Source organism: Toxorhynchites rutilus, chromosome 2 (genome assembly GCF_029784135.1).
Source record: "Toxorhynchites rutilus septentrionalis strain SRP chromosome 2, ASM2978413v1, whole genome shotgun sequence".
NCBI lineage: Eukaryota > Metazoa > Arthropoda > Insecta > Diptera > Culicidae > Toxorhynchites > Toxorhynchites rutilus.
Genome location: NC_073745.1, coordinates 105811009 through 105833360, shown reverse-complemented (window position 1 = coordinate 105833360; position 22352 = coordinate 105811009). Strand labels below are relative to the sequence as shown.

The 22352-nt window shown below is 38.5% G+C and overlaps 2 protein-coding genes across 2 annotated transcripts in view; both read left to right on the top strand.

The window, feature by feature from the left end:
* The window catches only part of LOC129764973 (uncharacterized), a 70874-nt gene that overhangs the window by 33297 nt on the left and 15225 nt on the right, over positions 1-22352 (top strand). The window contains exons 4-7 of the mRNA XM_055764675.1: positions 7-587; positions 648-893; positions 5136-5694; positions 5766-5887. Of these exons, the coding sequence (XP_055620650.1) occupies positions 7-587; positions 648-893; positions 5136-5694; positions 5766-5887 (1508 nt within the window). The remainder of the gene's footprint in view (positions 1-6; positions 588-647; positions 894-5135; positions 5695-5765; positions 5888-22352) is intronic.
* Positions 18138-20998, top strand: LOC129764974 (ATP-dependent RNA helicase DHX33). The gene has a single exon (XM_055764676.1). It carries the CDS (start codon positions 18692-18694, stop codon positions 20756-20758), a length of 2067 nt encoding a protein of 688 aa, XP_055620651.1. The 5' UTR covers positions 18138-18691; the 3' UTR covers positions 20759-20998.

Sequence of the window (22352 nt, the reverse complement as noted above, 5' to 3'; positions counted from 1 at the left end):
TTGTAGGGAGAAGCTTCAACTGAGAAGGAGAAAGAAGGTATGCATTGCAACGAGCAGCGACGACGATGACGAGGGGCCGCCAGATGGTGGTTACGGATGGATTATTGTATTCGGAGCCTTTTCGGTGCAATTTTGGGTAGCTGGATTGGTCAAATCATACGGCGTGCTGTATGTGGAAATCATGGAGAATTTCCCTAACTCCTCGGCAACCACGGCCTCGTGGATACCAGCTATCTTGTCCGCTTTATGCTTAGCTTTAGCTCCGGTGTCTAGTGCTCTATGTCAACGTTTCTCTTGTCGTATCGTCGTTATCATTGGTGGTATCTTCTGTGGATTGGGGCTCACACTGAGCTACTTTGCTACCAGTCTAATCCACTTGCTATTTACCTTCGGTATACTGACTGGTATTGGAGGAGGATTATCAACCACCCCGGGGATTGTCATCGTGTCCCAGTACTTTGAAAAGCGACGAGCACTGGCGAATGGGATCACTATTTCCGGAACGGCGGCCGGCAGCTTTATATTCCCCACGCTAATCGAACGATTGATACACTCGTTTGGGTTTCATGGCACAATACTTATTCTCGGTAAAGGTGGATGAGAATGTCTAAAAGAACGATACTTTAAAGATTTCTTCCATCTGTCAGGTGGTTGTATGCTGCATGTTTGCGTGTCCGGGGCACTTTATCGACCACTGGAAGACACCACTCATAAAAAGACCGTTCAATCTAGGGAAAGCGCACCGTTCGCCTCCAGGATGGACTTCAAGGAAAATTTGGGCCATCTCAGTTCGTCGGAAGATCACCTTAGCCGGCGCTGTTTGGAGGATCTATTCCTTGACGAGGCACTGCGAGACAAGAACCGTAACAGTCTCAATCTTGACAACAAGTTTGGTAAGCTTGAGAAGTTCCAGCAATAGAACACCGTCACTCCGGACAAGGTAGCCTAGCCCTGGTCTTTGCTGTCCGGATGTGAACGTTTTGTTCCTAATCTATATCATTCATTTAGAAAAGCATTGCATCAAGAATTTCGAACGTTAGTCGCGAATTAGAAGAAAATTTGAGTCTCTTAACAATCCTATTGGCTTTCAGTCGCAGCGTTAGTTATCGCAGGTGATCAAACAAGTACCTTTTTTTCATGAGTTCGATTGGTTCCATTAGCTGATAGGGTCAGCATCGTACGCAAAAATCACGTGTTTTACTCTGAAAACAGAACTGGGGACGTGCCCAAAACATTTTGGAGAAAGCATCCTAGCCGCGTTACTATAGGATCATCGATTTACTAAAAAAAGCAGTGTAGGGTAATGACAGTGTTTCCAGACAGTGCGCGACAAAAAAATAATCTTCTATCACCAATACGCATATAAGCTTTAAGGGTACTCACTTTTTCCCCAAAAAATAAATTGCTTATAATTTTCTTAGATTCTTTTGCAGATCAAGATATGTCAGCTGTTCATAATGATAGTATAACGGCACATGAATCGGTATATTCGATCTGCCGAATGTGCATCACGATGCATACAGCCTGCGGGTGATTAGAAACATGTGTGTAATTATCTAAATCCAAATTCGTAATCTTGTTTGGTTTATTGTTTCCGATGATCTCTTTCGTTTCAAGTGAATAAGTTATGTTCGGTTGTCTTCAGTTGGCACCGCAATTGTCATTGGTATTTGGTTTATTTTAAGATATTTTAGTTAAGATATACTTTACGACACATGACCATGACATGAATGACTAGTTGAAATCGATTTGCGAGAGTATTATGTATTTCGAAACTATAACCAAACTGTATTCTGTGCGCAAAGTTCTCGTTGTTTATGTTTAGGAAAATGTAACTTTGTTGTACAAAAATTGTTATTCAGAATGTTGCCTCTTTTTTGGAGGAGTTCGAATAATGTTACAGTAAAAGTATTCGTCTATTGGGGCTATCCATAAATCAAGCCATTTAACAAGCAATTAAAGGACGGCCTAATATCTGGAAAATATTGCGTTTGGGGTAGGGTGTTTTCATATAGCTTTGAACGGATTTAACAACGTGAGGTCAAGCGTTATCATTCCGTAGAATAACTTTTTCGTGCCTCTACTCGTATTGTGGTCGTTTTTCGCGCAGTGCTTGGCTCAATCTTATCAATCAAAATCACCATGTTTGAAGGGACGGAAACAATGACAGAACTTTTTTTCGCTTACATTCTGGCAAATGTATACCAGGTATTGGTGTTTTTGAAGAAAATGCTTCATTTTTCATCTCAATTTCTATTATCGCCTTCAAAACAGGCCCCTTCTGAAGCAATACACTTTCTCCATCCAATTGCCTTTAGTTCACGCAGCGAATTCGTTTTTATGTCCTCAATGCTGTCGAAACGGTTCCCACGAAGCGATAATTTGAGGAATTATGCGTTATGAACGTGGGATCCGAGTTTGATCATTCAAGCATGTCTTCAGCCACTTGATTGCGATGAAATTTTTAAAGAGAACCGACTTTTTCTGGCCCTAGTCGTGCTTCGACTTCTCTCATGTCCGAAAAATCAACCAAAATATGACGGTTTAGTGAGAATAATTTGATGCACGGGCTAACTCTGTGAAACATAAATAATGATTTTCGAGCACCACTCCTTTTATTCTGTTGGTGTTTTCATCAGTTGAAGAGGTCGTCCTTGGTAAATCGTTCATCTCTTTTCGGGCGTCTTTGAGTTCCTTATACCAGGCATAAACCCGTGTTTCTGACATAGATAATTTTGAATATATACGAAACAGATACTTTTGACCAACCCCGGCAAACATTAAATCGTATAACTAGCCTATATACAGCATCTTATATCACATATTTTGAGTGGTATATGATGCGCCTAACTGCCATTACATGCAAAAGTGAAAGTGATATACATACATGACAATTGTTTGCGAATCAGTTGGGATTAATATACGACTTACAAATACATCTAGCACGACTATTGTCATACGTATATACGGTTTACTACAGGCAAACAAAAAAAAACGAACGGCGGAAAAGGTTATAATTATTTTTATAACCACACGAACCACGATTTGTATATATGACAACATTTGTGTTTCTAGAAGTAGTAATAATACAATTGACTTTTAGTGGGAGGGGGGTATAAACATTTAAAATTAGTGGTGGTGATGGTTAAGGAAATTTGGTCCGATGGGATTCAAGATCCAGTTGTTTGGATGATAAGCAACAGTCATCTCGCAAGACTATCTGGTATATAATTCTAGAGCAGGTAAAACTCGTACATATAATACGAAAAAGATGCAATCGCAAATGCAAATGCAAGTACCTTGGAAGTTATATAGAAATGGACAAGTAAGGATCAGTGCTACGTGTTTTGAGTAATCGAATAACATGAAGTAAAAATCATTCGACTTTAACCAATTTAAAGCTGTTTCGGGCCTGCTGATCTGGTTGAGATTAATATGTCTCCATAAATTACCATATCACCACCAGATGCCGACTCTGTACCGACGGCATCGTTGATTTTGATATGCCAAATTCCTTATTTGCTGTAATATGGCATCAATTACGATCTAATATGATTTACTTTTACTGGGACGATTTTCCACAGCATGTAATACAATTTTTCGCAATACTACATAGATTCAATTCATATTCATACGACTCACAAACTGCATGAGACTGATATGCATATATGATTTCGTATTGATCGATTCTACGATAGTGTATATCATAAAACCGATTCTTGTTACACCGAATTAAGACTTAATATGCAATGAAAAATTAAATCAAGGTTTTTGCATTTTATATGATTTCAAATGTATATAACGTATCTTCTGATCGATATTATATATAATTTTGATTTGATCTCATTTTATATAAGACTTAGAATGTGCCGAGTTATGCGATTTTATGTTTGCTGGGATAGAATAATCCATATCAAAAAAGATATATATACATCCAAGACACATTTGAATTAAACATGATGCATATAACTGGCATATACATGTGAAAGTGTAGGCGATATACGTATGTGTCTTATTATATACGTATATAAAACCGTATATAACGATATTACGATGATCGTTACAATGAAATCGCTGATATGCAATTCAACCCGATAATGTTACAAGAATGAATTGAATAAACACATATTATTATATAACGATATTAGCGATATTATTCTCGTTGTACAGATATACGACTTAATCCATCAATTGAATTTTCTACGATTTAAGATACACATGATGCATGATTTCTTTTATATTTTATTGTGATTTGATACGGATCTATAAGCGATCTAACATGTGCAAAAGTTATACGATCTAATGTTTGCTAGAAATAAACCATGAAGAGAGATTTTAAACTATTAATTGCCTTAGTTTGATTCATCTGACAGCAACGATATTCGACAAGACCAAAATAACACAAGGACAGAAAAGGAACAACCTTTTGTCTTGCACTACATTATTAAACTTGTGTTTGCATCTTACAGTTTTGCTAGCGTGTTAACTAACGAATTCATATCGTAGCATGAGTATTTCTCAGATTTTTAAATCTACTAAATAATTATGATAGCATCATGATAACACTCGCAGCTTTGAAGATCAATATTGTGTTCTCATTGGTAACATCTAGCAAAACTACGAGGGATGGTTTTTCGTTTATCCTTTTAAGTTAAAATATTCAAGCACAGTTTCAAACTCTTACGTTCCTCTTAATTCACCAAATAAATTATATATATTTACATTGTTGTCCCTTGCTAACAGTCGAATAGATAGATCAGTGCCATCAAATAAGGTGTGGCGACATTTCAAATAATCTACGTGGCATGCGTCATTTTCTTATTGCTTCTCAAATTCGGACCGCGTTAACTGTATATCCTTCTCAACGTGCACAGTACTTTGAACGACGGTATGCTTCAGTAGTAAAAGTGAGTTTAGATTTTCCTTCAATAAGATCCCTAATGCGAAATAGTGCCTAGACGCCGTTTTCTGAGGCAACTTTCCCCTAATGAGAGCCGAAAGAGGCTACAGAATAGTCGATCTCCCGGTGCGAACCGCCGACGCCCAAGTTCACCACCGCCTCTTGAAATGTATAACCGATAAACTGATAGCATTTTTTTGTACCCACATCTGCTACCCCACCCTGGTCTTTCCAGTGAACGTTACGGAGAAAACGCTCCAGGAAAGCGAAGACGAACTGAAAGATATCATCTCGAATGCGATCTTCCTGAAACCGATGGCGTCGATCAGGAGCTGCAGCATACTGCACTCGGTCGAAGACCTTAGCACCGATTCGACGTGTGTCTACAAAAAACGTGCCAGTGGATTTGACTCGCAGCGGAACAGCAAACGGTACAAGCAGCGGACCGAGGATGTATACAGTAAAATTCAGCAGCAGCAACAACAATTACAGGACACCGTACCACCAAGAACAGAACCGCAACCACTGCAAAAACCACCTCTACCATTGCAACCGCAACCTCAAGGAATGAAAACGCTAGAGTCGAACGGTGATCTATCGAGTAAAACGCAGTTGGACAACACCCCGGCGGTTATCAATAACAACAGCAGTAACAACTCCTGTTCGCTATCGCAAAACAATAATCGGGGTTTGAGCAAGAGTATGATCATCCCGACACCTGTTGGAGATCTGTCCAATATTTTCGATGATGATTACGAAGAATACCGCGATGGATTGCTGGATAAAATTAGTCAGTAAGTACCTCCTGGTAAAACAATGGTCAAAACTGTTTATCTAATCGACATATATTTTTTGTCACTGACAGGTACCTGGACATATCACTACTTCAAGATATTACGTTCATCCTAATGTGTCTGTCTGTTGGGTTGATGTCGGTTGGATGTCCATACATGCTGTACTATTTGCCAGCTTACGTTATTTCCGCAGGTTAGTATATCGTCTCAGAATGTCCATTTATTATACTCCGTGTTCGGAAGATTTGCGAAATCCTTGTAACGAGATGATAAGCGAATTGAATTTTAGAAATTTGGTCTGCCTAACTCGTAGAACATACTCTTTTACTAGCTCTTTTTGAACTGCGTGCTCCAGAACGATTTTTATATAAAAACCTAACTATCTATCAACACTCTATCTTGATGTTCAGATTCATGATTTGAAATTCACTGGTGGCGCAGGTCACCAGTCGTGATAGGACCAACTTCTCCTACACCAACGTAAAAACGAATTTCAGCGCATTCATGATAATATAGAGAGTTTTTTTCATTTTTTTGTGAAAAATTTGAGAATAGCTAACTTCAAAAGAAGTATCGTTATCTGTGGCTTTTGTTTCATTAGATTAAGCAATGTACACAAAATCGTCAGTCTCATCTGTTTCATCTGCTGTTTACTGAAAACAAAGCAATTTTTCCTGTTACAGCTTTACCTATTTTCATTAAGCTAGTAACAATTTTCATCAATTTTCTCTATAGTTACATAATTCAGTTATTTTTCATCCGATAATTTTTTTCTAACTTTTGACGTAGGACTACGTCTAACCGGAAGATATAGGGGGTGAAATGGAAATCTAGGCACTGAACAAGAAGGAAAAAATGCAAGATTTGGAACGCTTATAACTCGAGCATTTCTCAATAGATCGCAAAGGTTTTTGCATCAATTGATAGGAAATATATCTACGCATCTATCATAACGAATAACATTTCATTTTTCTTGAAATAAATAATTGAATAATTGTGAAATATCAAGCATTGTCCAAATACACTATGTGCCCATTTTTGATTGGTCCATTTTGTGCTCCTCAAATCGTACCGACCAAAACGGGCAACCAGAGCAGCAGCGAAATAGAATGAAGCACGATTGGAAAGGAAAAAGAAAAAAATGAGGGAAACATTGGTCGCAGTCTCACACATGCGTAATTCTCGAGCCAGCCAGTCAGCTTAAAAATCCCCTCTCCGCTGCCGTAACGATCATTCTCATCCGAACCGTACACCACATCGTTTCGCATCACCTCACATCAACAAACCAACACAAGCAGCCATGGTTGGATATGGCAAAGGAGGAAAAGTGAAGGGAAAGGCAAAATCCCGCTCGAACCTTGATCTGGAGTTCCCGCTCGTGTTGATCTGGAGTTCCCCGCAAGGGTAGCTAGGCCGAGCGCGTTAGTACCAGTATACCAGTCCACCTAGCCGGCGTTATATAGCTTCGGCCGCCGAAGTGATCGAGTTAGCTGGCAAAGCTGCTCGCGACGATAAGAAAACCTGCATTCGGAACAGAACACATTCGGTTCGGTGGACATCAAGACAACAGGCAGTTGCAGCGAGTGGCGAGTGGCAAACGCAATCGCAAAACGGCATCAGGTAGCAGAAGAAAAAAGTTTGTTCTTTATACAAACTGCTTTGGTGGCAAATCCAGAACAAGGCGGCTTCGAGGGCGTTCGAAATGGTTTTTTTCAAAACCACGAGTACTAAGTTTTCTAAATTGGAACCATTCCATAAAACAAGGCGCTTTTCAGGGCCATTAAACCTTCCAAAAAAGAGTTTAGGAAATAAAGTTCAATGCTTTCTAAAACATTATCCAAAATAATAATAAAACACAAATTGATGTTTTCATAATTTGTTTGCCAGGATCTGATGAGTATGTGAATTTGGCAGTTGTTCTGAGCTTATTGATAGTTGGGGACTTCCCTGATTATTCAATTTTCACCAATTCTTAAATTGTTTCCAGATTTAAAGTACAGTAATCTACAATTAGTTCGACATTTAGCTAATTGGACGGACATGTAATGCGACTTATTTAGTTGGACATTTTTGTAAACATAGAGATCCAAATTATGACCCCACATTGAAAGTCGACACTGTACCACTGTCATCGCAAATGTTCAATTACAGGTTAAAATTACCTCCAATCCGGCACTGAGTGGTGGTAATGCGATGTGCCATTGAATGTAATTTACTGTAAAATATGTCACAAGCTGGATGGGAAGAAATTTTCCAACTGTGAAAGCTGTGGCGAGTGGCAAATGCAATCGCTAAACAGAAAGGTTTAGCCGAACAAGATGGGGATATCGAGTGATAACAAAACAATAAACTCTTTAGACTTTTTGTGATCCTGAAAAGGACCTTTTTTAGCCTATATGTGAATCCAACGAGCGAACAAATCGTAATGAATGTATTTTTTTTGCCATCGCTCCCTTTTAACGCTCATTCGTTCGTCTCGTTGGACCCGCCCCTTTGGCTGAGTCTGCCGATTTGTCTCTATCCTGTGAGTGTGTACCGCTAGAGTATAAAACACGCGGACCCCAAAAAAATATCTTATTTTCTTTCAAACCGTAAACCCGTGTGGTTGTACGGCATCGGCATCGTGTACTCAACAAAGGAGGAAAAAAGAAGGGAAAGGCAAAATCCCGCTCGAACCGTGGTGGTCTGCAATTTCCCGTAGGTGCATCCGCCAATTGCACCGGAAAAGGTAGCTAGGCCGAGCGCGTTAGTACCAGTGTACCAGTCCACCTAGCCGGCGTTATATAGTTTCGGCCGCCGGAGTGATCGAGTTAGCTGGCAAAGCTGCTCGCGACGATAAGAAAACCTGCATTCGGAACAGAACACATTCGGTTCGGCGGACATCAAGACACCAGGCAGTTGCAGCGAATGGCGAGTGGCAAACGCAATCGCAAAACGGCATCAGGTAGCAGAAGAAAAAAGTTTGTTCTTTATACAAACTGCTTTGGCGGCAAATCCAGAACAAGGCGGCATCGAGGGCGTTCGAAATGGTTTTTTTCAAAACCACGAGTACTAAGTTTTCTAAATTGGAACCATTCCATAAAACAAGGCGCTTTTCAGGGCCATTAAACCTTCCAAAAAAGAGTTTAGGAAATAAAGTTCAATGCTTTCTAAAACATTATCCAAAATAACAATAAAACACAAATTGATGTTTTCATAATTTGTTTGCCAGGATTTGATGAGTATGTGAATTTGGCAGTTGTTCTGAGCTTATTGATAGTTGGGGACTTTCCTGATTATTCAATTTTCACCAATTCTTAAATTGTTTCCAGAATTAAAGTACAGTAATCTACAATTAGTTCGACATTTAGCTAATTGGACGGACATGTAATGCGACTTATTTTGTTGGACATTTTTGTAAACATAGAGATCCAAATTATGACCCCACATTGAAAGTCGACACTGTACCACTGTCATCGCAAATGTTCAATTACAGGTTAAAATTACCTCCAATCCGGCACTGAGTGGTGGTAATGCGACGTGCCATTGAATGTAATTTACTGTAAAATATGTCACAAGCTGGATGGGAAGAAATTTTCCAACTGTGAAAGCTGTGGCGAGTGACAACAAATCGCTAAACAGGAAGGTTTAGCTGAACAAGATGGGAATATCGAGTGATAACAAAAACACAACACCAAAGGTTCTTTTCAGAACCATCAACATATTCATAAAGAGTAAACAGTAAACTAATCCATTTTTCAGGTAGATAGGTAGGTATTCACGTAGGTGAAGAAAATAAAACAATATATTTAAAATATATATTTAACAAAAGCTGTCCCCTTTGTATAGTCCTACGTCACTCCGGTTATGTCCCCGACATTACCCACCCGTCTTTTTCGTCTTATTTGTTAAAACTTCTACTCTATTGAAATCTCAATCAATTGAAATCAATAAATTACTATGATAAGTGTACCAATTATGGAGAAAGTATGTCACCATTGTACAGAAATTCGTAAATAAATACTCTATTTTAGTTCAAAAGTATGAAAAAGTATACTTTCTCTAATAGTTTGAACTCTGTTTTTGGAGATTCTCACTGGTATTTCGATGATTAGTTGACTTAATTGCATAAAAACATGTTTGAAAATGTCACTTCCATGTACCGTCGATAGGGGAGAGAATGGGTAGTTGAATAACTTTCGTGAATAAGAGTAGAACGCAATTCTGATTACGTACATATGTTCTCTAATAATGAACTTACGAGTGCTCAGGGAATTTTTGAATAATAATAATTTTTAACTGAACAGCGATTAAATCAAAGTTGACCCAACCTCACCCCTTAGAGGGGGTGACAATGGATCAAAGTAGTGAATATCACTTTTTATTAAAAATTTTTCAATAATTTCAAGATAATTCGACAACATGTAAGTGTCTCGAATGGTTATTTGGGTGACGAAAATAGTGTCAATCCACCTAGAAGTGCGATGGAAATGTTTATATATGAAGATTTTTCTTAAATCTGCCGTCGACGATGTCTTCTGCCGTGATGGGAGGCTATCAAACTTCTTTAGTTAGTTTCGTCTCGCTCATGAGGCGATGGGGACCTCGCCTAGTGGTTAGCGTGGCGTTCGCCAAGATGGGGGCTTCGGATTCGATTCCCATTCGGGTCAGAAATTCTATCGATAAAGGTCGTTTTTCTGGCTTGCACTGGTTCAGGTGAACACTGTCTAGGGTGTGGTGGGAAGAGCAAATGGCCATTACCAGTCTCCAGGAAAAGCTACAAACGCCCGGAAACAGCGAATTGATGCCGCTACGGGCGTCTTTGCCCAGTCCAGGTGGTACTCGGGACGTAACACAGCAGTACACCCAGTTTTTTACACGGGGGATACGTACCTCGTAAAAAAACCGCGTAAAAAACCGAGTTAATTGGAAAATGCGTATAAAAAATGGCGTTAATTGGAAAATCCGCGTAAAAACAATGTCACCTAATTTATTTATTTATTCATTTATTTATTTATTTATTTATTTATTTATTTATTATTCACCATCATCGACAACGTCGTACAGACTGTTTACTTATATAGTAAATTAATTTAAATTTCTTATTCTAATACTAAATACATTTTTGGTCAAAGTAAAATCAAACTACTCACAAACATCATTAAACGATCGCAAACACAAACAAAAACAATTATTAAAACCATAGATCGTTCTGTGGAAAATTATTAGAAACAATGGAGAATTCCAAAATCGGCGAGGAGGAATATTCCACGGAACCTGCTGTAGCAGTTCGGGGCAATCCACGTTGTCTGTTATGAGGTCGAAAAAAAGTCGCTGTAGTTTCTTACGAATGTCAGATAGGGTTTCCAAATTGATCAGCTTGCAGCGGTCAGGATAGCTGGGAAAGTTGACTGGGTCATTCCATGGGAGCTGACGCAAGGCAAACCGCATGAAACTTCTTTGAATCCGCTCTATTGCAAGCATTTGCGTAACTTGGAATGGAGACCAAACCGGAGAAGCGTATTCCAAAATGCTGCGAACCAGTGAGCAGTACAGCGTTTTGAGGAAATACACATCGGTGAAAACTGAGGCATGACGACGAATAAAACCAAGTACAGTGTATGCTTTAGCGGTTGCGATACTTATGTGCTCGTTAAACTTCAATTTAGAGTCGATCGTTACTTCCAGATCACATTTCGAATTCACACGTTCCAGAGAATCCAATCCCATATAATAATGATGACTAATGAAGTTTTTGCAGCGAGTGTATGATATTGTTTTACATTTCTTACTGTTTACGCGCATACCGTTGTCACCGCACCAGATCAGTAGACGATTTATATCCTCTTGTATTGTGGCACAATCGCTGATGGATGTAATCACGCGGAAATTTTTTAAATCATCGGCGAAACCAAGTTTGGATGACGAAAGCAACTTATACAGGTCGTTGATATATATGATGAATATCAATGGGCCCAGGACACTCCCTTGAGGCACACCAGAAAATTGAATTCACCACGACGAAAGCCTTGCGGGCTGATAAATAAGAATGCAGTCATTCAGTAATCCAATTCGGAAATCTTAAGTGATTCAATTTTTTAATGATGAGGTTACGCGGCACTGTATCAAAAGCTTTCGCGAAATCTACATATACCGAGACCACTTGCTGCTTAGATTCTAACAGCCGTGATATTGCTGACACATAGCACATAAGATTTGTTGTTGTAGAACGTCGTTGGCTGTTAGAGATCATCGGTGAAACAACTCTGTACAAAACTGCGTGAATCAGTTTTTCGAACACTTTACTTAGGCTGCATAGTATTGAATCACCACGGTAATTGGTGACACAACTGTAACTTCCGGATTTATGAATCGGTACTATGGATGCCATTTTCCATGCCAGTGGAAATACTTTGTTCTGAAGTGAGCGGTTAAAAATTGCAGCGATAGGCATCGAGAGTGAAGCGGCACAGTTCTTCAACAGCACAGGAGACAGATTATCTGTTCCGGGACCTTTCTTCGAATCGATATCTTCGAGAGCTTTTCGAACATCGTCTTGAGAAAACTGGATGCGTGGAAGATGAATGTTGAGTAACATACTCAAGGCAGTTTTGTCGTTGAACGGGTGACGTCTTACTGAACACGCTCTCATAGAAAGTAGCGAAAAGATTGACTGCTTCCGAATTTGAGCGAGATGTTGATAGATATCAAATGGGACTATCCTTACGTAAAACGGAAGTAAAAAGTTGAGTATTACTCGCTTCCGAAAACTCGTAGTTTTTTCCTGCAATTTCGCTGGTTACTGGTAGCTATCGTACGGTTTTCCTCACGAATGAGATCATCTGCTGTTGGTAGAAGATTCCTTCGTGATTCGTGCACTCTACTGCCGATGCACGTGCAGTACCACTGTTGGACCGTCCAGGGCTAAGTAGACAGGGAAAGACATTCACGAATCGCTGCCCGTAAAAACCCCTTCCCGTTGTACCGCCCGGTGAGCTCGAGGTTTGTCAAGATATTACTAAAAATAACTTTCTCCGTTATTGACCCAATCTCCCCTCCAACGACGGTACCCATTATGGTGATTTTCGTTATAAGTATACCTATTACGGTAATAGTCGGCGTCACATGGAAAAAGTATTAATAGGATTCAAATAATACTTCAATAATAATTTTTAATTAAAACTGTACCTCTAAATCTTATTCCTAGTGTGCAATTCTATGTCGTTAATTTTTCACTCAACGAAAAGTTACAGAGCGCGAAGTCGAAATTTTTAAGTGATTTTAGAAATGCTATAACTTCGTGAAAAGCCAACGTATGAAGATAAGATATAAGCTTTAAATTTTAAGCTTTAGATGCAATACTTGAATGTTTCTATCTTTCTGTGTGTAGGTTAGAGTGCCAATGAATGTATGTTCCATAAATTTAAAAAAGTTACCCCATACAAAATGTTTATCACCCCGAAAAAACAGGCTATGCAAAATTTGGGCTCATTCGGACTTAAGGGAGCTTCACAGTTTGAGTTTTTTGGAAAATCGAAAAATCACCCAAGAGGGGTAATCGGGGGTTTCAATAAAAAAATGTTGATGCCAAATGTCTTAAAATTGCATGAAACGTCAATATCTACTGTCATCTCAAAATTTTCAATAATCGACAAACGCGTTACTTCCACTTCCGCGTATTGGCACTCTGGGATTTTTTTTAGATGACTGTAAATCCCGACGTTTCGTGCAATAATAAAACATTTGACATCAAAGAACATGTGAAAAACCCTGATTTCCGGTGATTTTTCGGGTTTTAAAAAAACTCTAATTTTAACGTCTGCGACACTAACAAATGAAGTCCGTTCGAGCAAATATTATGCATTGGGTATATTATCGTGCAAAACAACATTTCGTAGCAAGTTCCGAATGAAAACTCGAGATAACTATTTTTATTGGCACCCTAAATTATAAGTTTTGCCTCGCATTCCGAAAAAACCACGAAACGAAAACGAAAAAAGTTCCAGAAATCGACACTCTTGACAAAAAAAAATTGTAGATGACAGTAGATCACGATGTTTCATGCAATTTTAAGACATTTAGCATCAAATTTTTCATCGAAAACCTCGATTTCCTTTACTACCCCTCCCCACCCATTTGGGTGATTTTTCGATTTTCAAAAAAAAAAACTCAAACTGATTGAGCTGAAATTGTGCATAGGGTGTTTTTTCGAGGTGATGAACATTTTTTATGGAATAACTTTTAGAAATCCGAGATGACCATTTTCATCGGCACCCTAGTGTAGGTGTAGTGGATGACAATATTGGAAAGAAAAAAAAATTCTTTGGTTTTTAAAGATTTTGTACAATAACACAGTATTTTATTAACCAAGTCAATAGTAAATCCAATTAACCTTATCAATCAGCATTCATTTGATTCCAAAAACGCTCCTGTATGTCATTTTACTACAGATTTGGCTCCAGTTTTGCCATGTAGTTTGATAAACGAGGTTCCCTTTCACACTCCTTATCGTCGAATACATCAGGAAATGCTTTTACGGTTGAGTTATTAATGAAAGAGAATGTAGATGGAGATGATTGATCACAGAAAATAGGCCCTTTTGACATGTTGCTCTAGAAATGTCCTATTTGTTTTGATCGATCGACTTTCTTTTAGGATAACCCAACATGTGTGGAATAGAGGTGTGACCGTGTCGTCAATAAGTGCGCGAGGGGAAACGGTAAAAATATACAGAGGATTGTGGAAAGGGATTTGACTGCAAATAGAGATGTCTAAATTTTTCGTTTATTCAATTGTCGATTAATCGTGGGGTCATTTTTAAATATTCGATTCATTCGAATAATTGTCTTTCAGTATTCGATTAATCGAGAAAATATTTATTTCTTGTAATTGAAAAGAACAGACATTCATGATAAAAAAATATGATGGCATAATTCTAAAAATTACATTAAATATAATGTTGTAATAAACATGGTGCAGAATAATGGTTTTTTAATGAAATGGTATTTCAGTATGTTGATAAATTTACCATTTCATGATTTTGTGTGGACGATTGAAAAAAGAGCATACCATGAGAATAATGCACAATATTTTTATAATTCGTTCATTTCTCAGAAAACATCAACACTACGACATTGCGATTCTCTCTAGCTTCGTCATTCGTTGTTCGTCATCGTTTAGCGTATCGTATAAGTTGGTACGAAGGGGACGTATATCACTTTTTCACCACCTTCGGTCTGAGACACCGACGCGCGTAAAGGAGTAACTTTTTTGGACAAGTGACTTTTTTTTCCTATTTTAGAATATTGTTCAATGAAATGTATAAATTAATGTCAGTGGCGTGGAATATTTATCAAATATAATGCATAATATCATTTTCGGACTATTCTTATTTGATTTTAGTCCTTTTGTCACCGGATTGAACGGATTCATATATTATTCGTCGATATATTCGTCGTTAGATTCATACGTGCAAAAGTAAAGTACAAATGTTTGACATTCGTATAGTTGTTCACTGAATATAATAGTCACGCATATACACACTTGTGAAATAATTGCACTTGCGGAAGAATTGTAAACTGTAGATTATAAATTAATCTTATGGCTTATGGTTATTTTTACCGTTACAGCTTCGGGTTTTTTTCTATAATATATGAGCTGAACAAGTCAAGAACAAGTCGCAGGAAGTTCCTAGAAATCCTTTTATATCATCTTTTTATGCCCTATCAAAAACAGGCATTAAGTTTTTGTTAACCAAGAACACAGAAACAAAGAATATTAGATATAGGAAAACTTGAAATTCCAGAAACCTTACAATCGAACAATTAACCGACGTCTCTAACTGCAAAACGCGGGAAAAATACCTCCATCACCGACCCACATCGAAAGTCGATTTATTCTCTTGAGCTGAAACATATAATAAGATAGAGTATATTTACCCAACTTTAACCGTAAAAGACTTAACTTCAAATTTTCAATGCTCTTATTCCCACCAAAACAATTCCACACACAAAGAGCGAAAAAAAGATATTGCAAAATATTGCAGATTGTTTACATACAAAATCCAAGATGGCTGAAAGGCCATAAGTCGCGCTACCGTATTGTATCTATCGTGGGATAATCAAGGCCTTCCAGACAGATTTTGCGCCACATAATTTCAATATGCAAAGAACATCAACCAATTATTCGTATTCAAGATTGAAAAACTAAGAAGTTCAGAGATGATAATCTGAGAGAGGGTACACTTACTTTACTACAAATCAAAAAAGAAATAACGAGCATTACAAGTTCCGGGCGTATCCAAAATATTTAGAATCAATCGCAATCACGATCCTTGTATGTGGTGATCATTAAACTCTAAGCAGTATCCTCAACTAGCAAGTTTTGCTTATCTTTCAGCTCTTTGCAATAGTGTTTACAACGAAAGACTGTTTTCTGAAGCTATTTGTATTTTTTTATACTAGAATATCAAAACTTTGAGGGCTTTGAGGCATCCCTAAATCATGTCCGATTGAGCTGAATCTTTGCACAGGTCATTTTTTGGACCAATAAACAAAATGTAGATGGTCGGTTTTTGAAATTCGATGATGATTTTTTTTCCATACATCCATTGCCACCTCGCTAAGGCTGAACTCTACTTTTTTTGACGATATTTTCGGTCAATAGTTAGAATTTCATGGAAATGATATCTTTTGAAAATCCACGTACGCTATCATACTGAAATGTCTTCAAGTATAATGTCCTCAAAATGTCTTCAAAATGAAGACATGTCTTCAAACCTGGCATCTCTGTGGCGCCGCAGAGTGGAAGAGAGGCGAAATGGTTGGAAAAAATTGCCTGACTAATTTCCAACAACGATGAGAATTTGAAATTTCCATTGATTTGTTTTTTTACTTAACTACATGATATTTGTTAACTGTCTTTGTTTTGATTTAATTAATTAATTTCTAATGAAGGAAACTTCTAATGGAAAAACGCTTTTTATTTGCTGAAAAAGAACATGCCTATTATTTATTCTGAAATATAAAAACGTCAAATAAATAATGCTCTGGTTATTTTTCATTGAAAAAGTAAAAGGTAAGCTAAATTGTGGTACATAGCATTCTAACGCAAAACTTTGTACTACAAACATTAGCAGAGTTGCTATGAGTTGCTGCTATTGCGATAATAGGAACATAGCAGAGTTGATATGTTTCTATTACCGCAATACTTAAGCGATTTCGTACAATAATAGGAACAGGGCAGCTTTCGATATTGGGATAATTGGCACATAGATGTAAAATTGTATCAGTTATGCAAATACAAAAGTACAAGTTTATTTCGATAAAATCGTGTGAATTGGTCGAATCACAACATCAAGAAGGTTGTGATGCACACGTCTACGTTGTATTTGCATCAAAACAGCCGCTTCACAGTATGAGAATCTCATAATTGTGATCACAGAATCCTTAGTAAAATGCTAAGAAGCAAGCATCAATGGGACACACTATTTTTAAACTAGATTTTTCTACAAAAGAAAAATGTTTCGCATGGAATCGTGTACGAAAATCGACAAAGAAGAGATTTCTGATGTTAAAAACTCATATTAGGGACATTAAAAATAAGATATGTTTTCTAAACAAATAAAAAACTCACTCGTATTACAATAATAGGTAATATTGCGATGATAGGTACTTCTATTTCATTCAAAAGTTAAACAGAACTGCGGATGCTTCATAAATGACCCAATATTTACCAAAACCTCATCATTAAAATATAGCGTCATTATTGGGCACAACTTTCCTTCAAATCAATTTAAAAACTGTTTCTCTACTACATAGAATACGTATTTAATACAAAATACTTAATTTTCTTTTATAATTTTTATATTAAAGTTGATTTATTCCAACTGAAAATCTATACTGTTTTCGTTTCACACGAAACACAATAAACTGGATTCTTTTTTTTTGCGATTGATGAATGCACGTATAAAAATCGCGTAATGCCAGATTTACAATCATCCACAATGAGCGCGATTTTTTTTCTTCAATAACGATTTTTATTCGTCAACCAATCAGAGCAAAGCGCGAAATCACCCATGACAGTGCGAAAAAAGATAGAACTCTCCAAGCTTTGGCTGCGAAAATCGCGTTGCTTTGATAGGAGACACTACATACATCAGACAGGTGGAACAAAATGTGCTTGATGGATGGAACGATATATCGAAATAAATGTTCAGCTCTATACATATGAAACGCTTCATAAAGTGAGAGCTGAATCGATCACCTATTGCAAGCGGAATGCTGCATAATCATAATTATTTTTACACATTTTTGTTAATATTTGATTGAATTCGTTAGTTTTTCAATTATTAATTATCTGGGGTTTTGTACTTGCGTTCACATTTCTAGCGATATGATTTTGTTCCACCAATCTAGTACGACCTTGTCCATAACAAATAATGACAGTATGATTAGAGGGATGCAAGTTTCACAGACAGATTATGACAGATTATCGCGCGATATCGCTAACCATTGTAAAGAGCTGCACTGAAAAATATCGCGAGTGAGTATATCGCATGCGATTAAAGGCCTGCATTGTAAAGGAAGCATAATTTTGAGCAAATCGCATGATCTCGAGAGAATCGCGTAAAAAAAGATTGCACCTTCATCGGGGCGCGCTCGTCATAACTACACTCGTACGCGTGCTCGAAGATTTTTTTTCCATCGAGGCGACAATAGACACCCCGTAATTTTAAGAAAATCGCGTAATTTCGAGAGAGCCGCATAAAAAATCACGGAAAAAATCGCGTAAAAAAATAATCCAGTGTACTGTTAACACGAATGCAGTCAAAATAATGTTTCTACTATTCGCCACGATGCGGCACGGCAAACGCATGCGCAGAAATCTTCCGTATCGATAATTTCCGTCAAATGACACTGCAGAGCGCCTCATGTTCCAAAAGAAAACAAGCATTGCGTATTCTTGTGTTCGTTCGTACAAGCATAAAAAAGTGGATTGGTTCAATTTTGCCGAATAAATGAAGCGTGCATATCCAAGGGATTCCGAAGCGGGATCCAATGGTGACTCCAACGAGAACAATGGACCATCCGGATTCAAGCAACCTGCGTGTGTACGTCTCATCAACAAGCAAAGGGAAACCCTCCCGGTGCACAATGTGCGCCAAGATATAATCAACAATGTGAATAAAAATCAGACGGTTATCCTGCTGAGCGACACCGGATCCGGGAAAAGTACGCAGGTTCCCCAGTTTCTCTACGAAGCGAATGTCAACCGGGGGAAGCTGATTGGAATAACACAGCCGCGGCGAGTTGCAGCGATAACTGTGGCAAGAAGGGTTGCCCAGGAGCAAATGACGACTCTTGGCGATATTGTGGGATACTCGGTTCGTTTTGAGGATGTAACGTCCGAACATACGAGAATTAAATTTATGACTGACGGTACACTCTTCAGAGAGGCACTTTCTGACCAGTCGCTGAAAAAATACAACGTGATTATCCTGGATGAAGCGCACGAAAGAACGATAGCAACTGATGTGCTCTTTGGAATCGTTAAAAAAGCGCAACAATTTCGAAAAACGAAACTGTTCGAACCATTGAAGGTGATAGTGATGTCCGCCACAATGAATGTGGATCACTTTTCACAGTATTTCAACCAATGTCCGACGCTTTACATGCGTGGGAGTAATTACTCGGTTAAAGTGTTTCAATCAATGGACAACGTTCACTATCTGGAAGCATGTATAAGAACCATCTTCCAGATTCACGAAAAACGAGACATCGAAGGAGACATTTTGGTGTTCCTTACAGGACAAGAAGAAATAGAATCAACGGCTGTGTTAGTTCGAAAACTTGCCAAAATAATGTTTCAGCGAGAGCTATCCAGTCGTCGTCTGACTGTTCATCCAATGTACTCGGCTATGTCGCAACAAAATCAATTGGATGCGTTCATTGAGGCACCTCCTCTCACACGTAAAGTCATTCTGGCGACCAATATAGCCGAAACATCTATCACGATACCCGGAATCAAATATGTTATAGACTGTGGGAAAGCTAAAATTCGTGCCTACGATCCAGTAACTGGCATTGATTCGCTGAAAACATCATGGATATCGAAAGCCCAATCATGGCAACGAACAGGTCGGGCCGGTCGTTTGGCGGATGGAGAATGTTACCGAACCTATTCGAAGGAGGAATTCAAAACTATGGCTGAGCACAGCAAACCGGAAATTTTACGTTGCAGCATTACCGCATCTACTCTACAGCTTTTAGCGCTTGGTATCGACTCTCGGGAATTCGATTTCCTAGATAAACCACCGCTCGATGCAATCGACAGTGCCCTCCAAGAGCTGAAGCAGCTGGGAGCTATCCAGTCCGTTGAAACACCAGCTTTAACCACCATAGGTCGGAAAATGTCCAGGCTGCCGCTAGATCCAAAGTACGCCAAAATAGTTCTAAGTGCACCGGAATTTGGCTGTTTGGAGGAAATTCTCACAATTGTTGCCATGCTGTCAGGGGAAAATGTCTTCCTCAACAGCAACCAAAAACGAGAGCAGCTCTTGGCGGCCCATTCCAAGTTTCATGCCGCGTGCGGAGACCACATCACAATGTTGAACGTATTCAACGACTTCAAAACCAAGGACAAAGCGAAGCGCTGGTGCTACGACAATTTCCTGCTGGAGCGAAATCTTAGCTATGCTGCCAATGTGAGGCTGCAACTGCGTGATATTTGCCACTCGTTGGGACTCCAGATGAGTTCCTGCGGCAGTGACCCCATCCCGGTGGTAAAATGTCTTCTCACGGGTTTGCATAAAAATATTGCTGAACTGCAGCGGGACAATTCGTACCTGATTATGTCGAACCGAGCACGCTCCCGCATCCATCCATCCAGCGTGCTGTGCGGTCGGGCGAGACCCGGTTATGTGATATACACGGAATTGGTGGCAACCGGAAGGAACTATCTGCGTACGGTCAGCGAAATCGAACCGGAATGGATCGGCGAGGTTGTCCCGAATAGCAACTTTTTCGATCGAATCTCATACGGAGCCAACCGAGGCAGTACTAGCAGTTACGCTACCGGCAACTAGGTACGAGCAAACCATCATTGGAATACTGCTTAGAATCATTTCAACAAGTGATTGATAATTTCAGTTAGCTAATTTAAGCTTCTTTTTGATTTAATGTAATTAATATAAAAATACAAACAAAATAGTCAAATCAATATTCAATATTCCTGCAATTAATATTATTATAACAAAGACTGTTTCTAAGAAAGTGTAATGTCTTCGAAGGATTTTTGAATAAAAATGTTCACTTTATGTATACGACATCTGTACGACAATCTCTTCTCTATATATGTGAAAATCTCGTGTCACGATGTTCGTGGTCGAACTCCTCCGAAACGACTCGACCGATTTTGATGAAATTATGCACAAAAAACTTGTTAGGCAGGAAAATAGATTGTAAACTAAATACGATACCAATTACGATAAATCTGAGCGTTTACATATGCTAAATTTAGTCAAGTTATATATACCTCGAATAAGTGTATCATATTTATTCTCACCCGTTTACACCTATTTTCATGTGAATAAATCCATCTATAGCTATAGATCTCCCTAATGTAAACCCGCCATAATAGATCGATAAAGAATACCAAATCCTTTCAAACAACTGCGAAGTTTTACAGAAATGTGAAAAAATGACCCCGTAAAAGTTTAAAAACGGAGTGGTGCAAGCGTCATTTCTCCTATGGGGCTGTCCACATACCAACAACTTTAGGGGGGGTAGGGGTTACGAAAATGGCCACGCTTGTCCACGGCCAGGGGGGAGGGGGTTTAGATAATGTCCACATGGAATCGGTAAATATTTATTCTATAATTTATTCCAATCAGTAATAGAGGCCCATGGATTCCGTCAGGACAAAGACTCCCAAAGACACGGAAAATGTTGGAATCTTTGTAGTATTGAAAATCACGACTTAAGTACGGGTTTCGATTCAGCTTCCCCTCTTGATGACAAAACTGCTTCGTTTCTATTTTTCGAAATCTCTACAGGTATTCCGGAAATTGAAACGAACAAAAAAAATCTTCCATATTTGCAGTGGCGTAGTGTACGTAGTGTAGATTTAAAGAACATATCCGATGTTTGTAAAAATGGAAAACAAACTACAAAATATCAAATATCGCAAGTATCTAATCTCTCTCTAAAGATGAAAAACGAGTTCATTGGAATCCTGATGGGTCATGTAAAGTAGGAAATAGTTTTTGTATAATAATAGATCATCATAGATCATGTTCGACAGCACTCCTGGTTGCATCGCGTAATTATCGAATATTTGAAATTGTCCCACACGTCAAGATTGAAAATGGTATGGTCTATGTAAAACAATTTTTGTTTAGATGGGGAATTAGACTGCTGATTTGGGTAACGAACTCCTTCATCAACTGTGGTTTTTTGCGCCTTCTTCAAGATCCACTTGACGAGAACCCACTATCTCTCTATGGAGCTCTGAGGTTTTGTGACGATTGTAATCTTCGAGCACCACAATCACGTTCGTTACGGCATACAGTTCCATCGCCTTTAATTCACGATTCAGCCGAAAAGACCATTCAACGATTACAGGTTTGCTGCTGAAAGGAAAATTCGTCATCAGATAAACAAGCTAGGCGGAAGAACTAG

What these genes read in the sequence shown, in the direction of transcription:
- LOC129764974 (XM_055764676.1), top strand. Translation starts at nt 18,692, where the DNA reads ATGAAGCGTGCATATCCAAGGGATTCCGAAGCGGGATCCAATGGTGAC.